We start from the raw sequence: 8,198 nt of genomic DNA on the forward strand, positions 1-8,198 counted from the left end.
TAGTGGTCAGTCCGACGTGGTAGGCACGTCCAGGTGCGGCCGGGCGGTCCATATCCATCCCAGATATGGACCGGGCATGAAGAGTACTGTCGGTCAGTCTAACGTTTGGGTATGGTGGGGCGCCTGGTTGGATGGCAATTTCCCGTTCGAGCAGAGCAGTGACCGACCGAGCAGCCTGTCCAAATGTTTGGGGCTGGTACAGGGGTCGGGTTGTAGATGCTCTTACGGGTATATGGGTCGGGTCGTAGATGCTCTTACTACCAAGCAGAGTTGGGCAGCACATGTGACGGACAGGTGGGCCAGGCAAAGGCAGGTGCCCATCCTGTACTTGCTTCCAGGCAATCTTTTTCTCTATCTCACGTGACAAACGATCTTCCCCTGCTCTCTCTCTTCTCTCACCCTCTCAAAGTGAAACTCCATCTCTGCATCTGCATTTGACAACGCCCATTGATTTCATCAACGTCAATAGATTAATCCCTTCTCTTCTTCCCCACACCACACACGGGCAGGGCTGCTAGCATGGAGATAGATGTTACGCCTACGCTACTAGTATAAGAACCCCAGCTCCCCCTTGGGGCCGAGGCAGAGCAGAGCAGGACCTAGACTAGAGAGAACATCTTTAGTGCTGTACTATTTTGTGAGGAGGAGAGAGAATGATGGAGGTGGCGGTGGAGAGCCCGCAGCCGGCGGCGTGGGACCACTTCAAGGAGAAGGTGGAGATCATGGAGGAGGAGAACGGTGGTGCTTCCGCAGCCGCAGCCGCCGCCGCCGCTGCTGCAGGGGAGCTGCTGACCAGGGAGATCAAGAAGAGGTTGCTGAACCACGCCCATGAGAATGGGAATGGCCATGGCCATGTCAATGGAGGAGGACCAGAGGAGCTCAAGGTTGTTTCCGAGGAGGAGGACAAGGTGGAGGAGGCTCCTGAAGAGCCCAAGGTTGCTGAAGAGGAGCAGAAGTCGCACCTGCAGCAGACTATCCTCTTCGATGCAGCCAAAGGTTACACCTCTGTTTCTTACCCATCTGCTCCTGCTTAATTAATTTCATCTCATGGGAAGAAGAAGAAGAAGAAGAAGAAGAAGAAGAAGAAGAAGAAGATAGGAATGGGATTTAATTGGTTGCTTAATTAATTAATTTCTTGATGGATGTAGGAGGCTGCAGTTATTTCAGGCTCCATCTGCTTCTTATTCCTTAATTTGTCCATTTCTGGAAAGCAATAATTCTCCAAAACATAGTCCATATGTGCTGCGCAAAACTAACTTTGTCATCTTGTAAGAGCTCTAGGCAGTGTCTGGATGGTGAAAAATGTAGAGAATTTTATTTACTGCTGCTGTCTCTGCTCCCTAATCAGTTTTATTTACCTGGGAGGGATCAACAGGATGCAGTGATTATTGCACTGGAGATCTTATTCAGAAACCAGACAAAAAAGGACACGCGAAACGCATGCTAAAAAGGACAAAATCTCAGTGACAGTGATATATGCCAACATCCCTCTCATCTAATCTAGGCCTCACTCAGAATCTTTGGAAACCTTTTGCTGACCACTCAAATTAATCATATGTAGCGTTCCATGGCAGATGATGACGGTGACTTCGGAAGCTCCCCATGTCCGCGAAGTCTTTCTTAAAAGTTATCATTGAGATTAGACACTAACTCTCTCTAACAATTAGCTTTCTGTTGCTTCACTGAAGTGTTAGATTTGTGGTCGTTTTATAATACAGTAAAGCTAGTTTTCTATTGCTTTACTGAAAGGTTAGCTTTGTATTGCTTCACTGAAGGGTTATGGAAGTGCCGGCACTGCGATTGGACGTACCGCCTGACTAGTCCGTGCGAAAATGGTACCATAGATCATCGAGGCTACCCCCACCAAATCGAGCAGAATCTCGAATCGTTGGTTGAGAAAATGGATCGTTTTACGGTTCACCGAACAAAGGTTAGTGCTGAGACCGAGCAATATGGCGATAACGAAATTTAGGACAGTTGTGATTAACTTCAGTTTATCTGGCATACCTGCAATTCTATATTTGTTACTTTGCTCAAGCCTCCTCAAGCAGAGGAGGAGAAGGAGGAGGAGGCTCCTGAAGAACAGCAGCTGCGGCACAAGAGTATCTTCTTCGATGCAGCCAAAGGTCACACCTCTGATTCTAACCCATCTGCTCCTGCATAATTAATTAATTTCTCACGGGAGGAAGAATATAAGAAGAAAAGAATGAGATTTAATTAGCCAAAAGATATCCATATCTGTTGTGCAAGAGCTCTAGCTGGATGGTGAAAAATGTGAGAAAATTTAATTTGCTGCTGCTGTCTCTGCTCCCTCAGTTTTACCTTGTGATTATTGCATTCGGTATTCTGGAGATATTATTCAGAAACCAAACAAAAAAGGACACGCGAAACACATACTAAAAAGGACAAAATCTCAGTGAAAGTGATAGGTGCCGACATCCCTCTCATCTAAATCTAATCTATGCCGCACTCAGAATCATTGGAAACCTTTTGCTGACCACTCAAATATGTGGCCTTCCATGGCAGATGTCGACGGCGATTCAGAAGCTCCCTGGATCCGCAAAGTCTTTCTTACAAGTTATCAGTGAGTTATGAAATAGAACTAGAAAGCTTTGCTTTGCTTTCTTTCATGGGATATTTCCCTCTCCGTACCCCTCGTCGCTCGCCCCTGCAGCGCAATCGGGGGGCCAACCCTAGCACCCCAACCGTCGCGATCCCATCTGTCCTTCCCCTCCGCCACCGCCGGGGTACAGCGCCGGGCAGAGCCCGTGCGTTCGACGGCAGCGGCGGAGGGCTGCTCCTTCCCGGGCTGCATGGCGGCGAGGGCGCCAGATCTGTGGAGGTGCGGCCTCTTCCTCGATCCATGGCGGCGCGGTGGCTCGTGCTGGAGGCGTTTGTGGTGGTGTGGGGAGAGATGGCCAGAAGATGGAGATGGGTCTGGACGTGGCCGGTGGCGGCGGCGGCGTCCGGCCCGGATCCGCTCTTGGCGGAGGCGATTCCGGCCCGGATCCGAACATGGCGGTGGCGGCATCCCCTTTGCCGGGGATGGTGGGTCCTTGCGGCGGCGCCGGTGGATCTTGGGATCCCGCACTGGGGGACGTCGCAGGACGCACGTGGCGGCCGGAGCTTCCTCCGGCGTCGACGATGCTTGATGCGGGATCGCGGCGACGGTTGCTGTTGTACGGGCGACGATAACGGCCGGCATGACGGTGGGTTCTCCCTGTAGAGCCCGGAATCGGTGCGGCGGCTTCTTTTCTTCAACGGCGGCCGACTCCGGGATCATGTGCGCGATTCGAAGTTAGGGTCTCGAGGTGGTGACAACCATCTTAGGCTGGTGGCGGTATGGGACATCCCGTCCATCAATAGATTGGGTTCGATGTGGCTCGGCAGGTGACACATTTGCCTCTTTCGAAGTTGTCGGGCGGTGCCTGCCGCCGGCAGGTGAGGCCACCGGTGGATGTGCTACCGACGGATTCTACGCACGACGTCTTATATGGAGACTCCAAGTCATGCCTGCTACCGGCAGGTGACGCATGGTGGCTCTGGCAGAGGTGTCATATTTAGCCTGTTGCTGTCGGATCGAAGATGGTGCGATGGTAGCGGGAGGCAGGCGGTATGGGACGTCTTTGTCTTCTGTTTTCTCCTTCAGAGGTATCTGGCTATCGAGGTGTCGGTAGACGGATAAGGGCGGATAGTACAGACGACTTCAGCAACGAGTTTATGCACTCCGGTGGAAGCACAAGATCTTTGATCAGACTATGTCGTCGCGCGCATGTGTCGTGTCTTTGCTGAAGGTGGTGGATTGAAGCTTGGCTTTGGTGATGAGAATCCGGAGTTCAACCTTGTGGTGGACTCGCCATCATTGGCGCACGTGCGGCGATCCCTTCTTGAACGCGTAGTCTAGGAATGGTGTATTTTTTTCGTTTATGTCGTGTCTTGTATCATAGGGATTAGTCGCTATCTGGGGAGGTAATGCCATGAGGTATAAGGCCTCAGGGTTTGTTTTCCATTTTATTTCCGGATAGATGGTGTTCGGCTGCTGAGTTTTGCATTATTAATAATAGAGAAAAGTATGTTTTTGGTCCCTCAAGTTCCCACAAAGTATAGACTTGGTCCCTCAAGATTTTTTGGTATACATTTGGTCCCTCAAGTCTCAAAACCGGATAAGTTTGGTCCGAAACCAGATTTTGAGCACGTTGACCGGTTTTGACCGCCACAAAACCGCCTGATGAACAGTAATTTAAAAAGAAACTTCAAAAAAATCTGAAATTTTTTGGGGTCGAATATGCTTACATGCGCAAGATGGGAACAAAATTTCGGGCTCTTTCAGCACTCGAGGAGCTCGTGGTAAAAAAACAAAAATATTTGCCTGATGAATAATAAATTAAAAAGATCAAAACAAAATCAAAAATTCTGAAATTTTTTGGGGTCCAATATGCTTACGTGCGCAAGGTGCGACCAAAATTTTGTCATGAAATGACATCGAACGGGCTCTACTAAAATTTTGTCATTTTTTTGAAGTTTTTTTTAAAATATAGTATGCATCGAGCGGTTTTGTGGCGGTCAAACCCGGTCAACGTGCTCAAAATCTGGTTTAGGACCAAATTTATCCGGTTTTGAGAATTGAGGGACCAAATGTATATCAAAAAATCTTGAGGGACCAAGTCTATACTTTGTGGGAACTTGAGGGACCAAAAACATACTTTTCTCTTAATAATATATGATTGTATGCATCATCATGATGCATTGGACTGTGGTTATCCTTCTTTAAAAAAAAGGATTAGCCACCAACTCTCTCTTAAAATTAGCATTCCATTGCTTTACTTAAGGGTTAGCTTTCTGGTCGTTTGATAATGTAGTATAGCTTGCTTTCTGTTACTTTACTGAAGGACTATGGAAGTGCCGGCACTGCGATTGGACGTACCGCCTGAGTAGTCCGTGTGGAAATGGCACCGTAGATCATCGAGGCTTATTAAAACCAGAGCATTTGGCAGTTGAATCATATTCGGAGGACCAAGCTGCTGAAGGTGTGTTACTTATGTTCTCCTGACCAATTTATCTGCAATTGATGCTTCGTTTCATCAGCTGAGTAATTTATTACTACATTCCAGATCCAGTGATGATGCCACTGCAGTCCGAGATGCAGAACTCCAACGATACAACCACTAAAATTGAATCTCGCACATATGCTCATCATAGTCATGGCACAGTTGTAAAACCAGTGCATTCGATAACCGAATCATCGTTGGAAGATCAGAACACGACAACCACCACAACTACAACCACATCGGCAACAGCTACCACATCCTCTACAACCACATCAGCAGAAGTGACAACTCACTCATCGTCTTCTACAGGTACATTGCGTGCACCATTATTTGCCTAATGAACTTGAAGATGATTCCTTTTCCAAAAATAAGCTGCAATGGCTATATTTGCATACAAATGCAAAATATGCCAAAGGGTTAGCAGAGTTCCATCAATCATACCAACCTACATTTTTTTAATGGTACTACGTCAGGCTGACGCCGGCCTGAACCAATAAATTAAAAACAGACTGTGACTACAAAGGTATGAGACACAAGAGAGAAAAAGAGATAGCTACAAAGCTACCAACTTTCATTTGTTTTCATGTTAATCCTCCCATCATCACAGTTTATTTAGGATCACTATGTCAATGTAGTGAACTAGATTAACAGACAATAGAAACATGGCATGCAGGAATCTTTGACGCAGAAGTAATTGAATGGATGACAGATGACATGCCTCCCCTGAAGCCTGCCGATGGAGTTATCATGGATGCAACTCACCACCTACATGGACATGAAGGTAGGCCTGATAAACAGAGCAGTATGCATGGACTACTGTTATTCAGAGGTGCAGCCTGATAACAGTAATTATATTTCTTCAGATGTTCACGGAACTACGACGACAACCTTCGAGAATGGCTCATTTACCACTCATGTAAGTCACACAACAGAACTCAAGGTCGATTGCCCGAATGTGACCACTATCGCGAGGGGCGATTTACCAACCTCGCCAATTCCTCAAGCAGAAGATCGACCTTATGTAGCAGTGTCAGTCCCTGAAGATGTGAATCCTGCTGCTCCTAGCCCCCAACAGAGTGATGACTGGGATATACCAAAAGCCATAGTGTATGGTGGCTTAGTGGAGTCAGTCACCAGCCTCTCCGTTGTTTCAGCAGCAGCATCAAGTGGAGCAAAAACATGTCAGTTACTTACTTTCACTTATTTACATGATGAATTCTTTGCACAAAAAAACACATGATGAATGCACTATTTTGACACTGATATTTATATTGTTCCATCTAATTAAATTCTGTTTTTCACTTGCCTGTAGTGGACATATTCATCTTGGGCATAGCCAACCTTATGGGAGGGCTTCCTCTCATTTTCCACAATGTAACAAACTTCTCTCCTCACTGAATGTCACACTGTTCTTACTGATCACTCGGAAAACTAACATATCCTTCCTTTCCCCGTCGACAACAGATTGCCGATCTAAGAGACATTCGAGATGTGAATGAGGACAACGAGCGCGTCGGCCACTACTGGTTGCAGCTCGGAAGGCGGTCGAAAGCCCGACTCCACATGATCCTGGCCCTTCTCTCATACATCGTATTCGGGCTACTTCCACCAATCCTCTATGGTCTGTCATTCCGTGAGAGCAATGACAGGGAGAACAAGATGATGGCCGTCGCCGGTGCTTCACTCGTCTGCATCGCTCTACTAGCACTTGGAAAGGCGCATGTCAAGGCAGCACCCAGGACATACTTCAAGACCCTAATGTACTACCTGACGGTCGCTGTGAGCTCATCGGGGCTGTCCTGCGTCGTCGGCGTGCTGATCACGCGGCTCCTGGTGCACTTTGAAATTATCGAGCAAGGTGGGTCGGCTGCTCCTCCTTCTCCGGGCCTGTCGTTCCCTCATTCAGTGGGTGCACAAACATCTGCCTGGGCCTCATTCTGAATTCTGAACTCGGAAGTTATTGGGAAACAGTGCTGAAAAAGAGAAGACATGTATGAGTGGCATTGGTGTTTGATCCTGACATATTGATAGCAGCACTGAACTGGCAACCAGGCAACTGAGAAAGACCAATTGAAATGAACACAGGCCACTGAGTTGACCCACCACACCGAGCAAAGCAAACACCCATGAAATTATATAGATAAGAAGCATACATAAGACACACATAGATCCAGAAAGAGTTTCGAATTAAAACCTGTAAAAAGATGCAATCTTCAGTTTTTACAGAGTCCAGTAGTGCCGGTAGAAATTTAGCTGATGGTACCAAGCAGTTATTAAGCTGCAGGGCACACTGATAAATGTCCAGCCCGTAGTTCTGCGTAAAACTTGAGCGGTAATTCCGATGTGTCTTACCAACTTGGAACTAGATCAACCATGTGTTGTTAGTACCCGGTGGTTCCACAACAGTGCTTTTGTGTGTGTAAAAGAACATAGATTGCCAATAAAAATCATTTGATTTTCGGTATATCCGATGTGACATGCAAGGGGGCATACAGTCCCAATCCTTTTCGGTAGTACACGTCCATTATTACGAAAATAGCGATAAGTTATGTGCCTTTATCCTTATTTTGTTTCTTGATGTTGTGTATTGAAACATTGGTTCCATGAATGTAATCAGGAAATCAACCTGTTCTTAAGAAGAAGATTTTTTTTATGATGTTTGTCCTAAATTATGCGTGCTAACCTTAGCATGAAAAAGTAACAGAATGTTGTATTTTGCTCCAAACACTTCATTTTGTAAAAAAAACAATAGATGTGGATTACACATGAGAATTTGGGACGGAGGTTTGTGCCCCTCTCTGCTAATGAGAACACATGGTCACAAAGGATTGATTTAATTAGAGATGAAAACTCATGCTACAGGAGCTTGTATCACCATAGCATATAAGGTGTGGGTGCACCTGATATTCTCCCATTAATTCGCTTTGCTGCTGAGGAGTCTGGAGACGAACGTCTCTTCTGTACTCTGCTTATGAACATGTTATTGGCGGGCGTAGGCAAACCTTGAAGCTCCCTCCCCGCCCGATCAGGGCATGTTGGATTAATAGTCTGCCCCTCCCCACACGTTACCGGCGGCTGCAACCATTTTTTCTCTTGGAGCAAGGAACATTTGGCACCCCGCTCCATCCTTGCCGGTCCAATTCAGAAAGC

General features: G+C 46.9%; 1 protein-coding gene across 2 annotated transcripts; it reads left to right on the forward strand.

The window, feature by feature from the left end:
* The first annotated feature begins 382 nt into the window (after positions 1 to 382).
* On the forward strand, positions 383 to 7,701 carry LOC123169593 (membrane protein of ER body-like protein). Of its 2 annotated transcripts, XM_044587464.1 has the most exons (9): positions 383 to 996; positions 1,776 to 1,930; positions 2,039 to 2,126; positions 4,890 to 5,027; positions 5,112 to 5,357; positions 5,722 to 5,829; positions 5,912 to 6,229; positions 6,361 to 6,422; positions 6,513 to 7,701. In XM_044587464.1, the coding sequence occupies exons 1-9, from the start codon at positions 654 to 656 to the stop codon at positions 6,987 to 6,989; spliced, it is 1,935 nt and encodes a 644-aa protein (XP_044443399.1). In that variant the 5' UTR covers positions 383 to 653; the 3' UTR covers positions 6,990 to 7,701. The 2 variants fall into 2 exon arrangements, with proteins under 2 accessions (XP_044443399.1, XP_044443400.1); XM_044587465.1 differs by lacking the exons at positions 1,776 to 1,930; positions 2,039 to 2,126 and having other exon boundaries at positions 384 to 996.
* The last annotated feature ends 497 nt before the right edge of the window (positions 7,702 to 8,198 follow it).

Source organism: Triticum aestivum, chromosome 7D (assembly GCF_018294505.1).
Source record: "Triticum aestivum cultivar Chinese Spring chromosome 7D, IWGSC CS RefSeq v2.1, whole genome shotgun sequence".
Lineage (NCBI taxonomy): Eukaryota > Viridiplantae > Streptophyta > Magnoliopsida > Poales > Poaceae > Triticum > Triticum aestivum.

Excerpts from the sequence above, each read along its gene's own strand:
- LOC123169593 (XM_044587464.1), top strand. The coding sequence starts at position 654 with ATGATGGAGGTGGCGGTGGAGAGCCCGCAGCCGGCGGCGTGGGACCAC. Across the intron at positions 6,230-6,360 it reads ATCAAGTGGAGCAAAAACAT|TGGACATATTCATCTTGGGC; the intron begins GTCAGTTACTTA and ends ACTTGCCTGTAG. Across the intron at positions 6,423-6,512 it reads TTCCTCTCATTTTCCACAAT|ATTGCCGATCTAAGAGACAT; the intron begins GTAACAAACTTC and ends CGTCGACAACAG.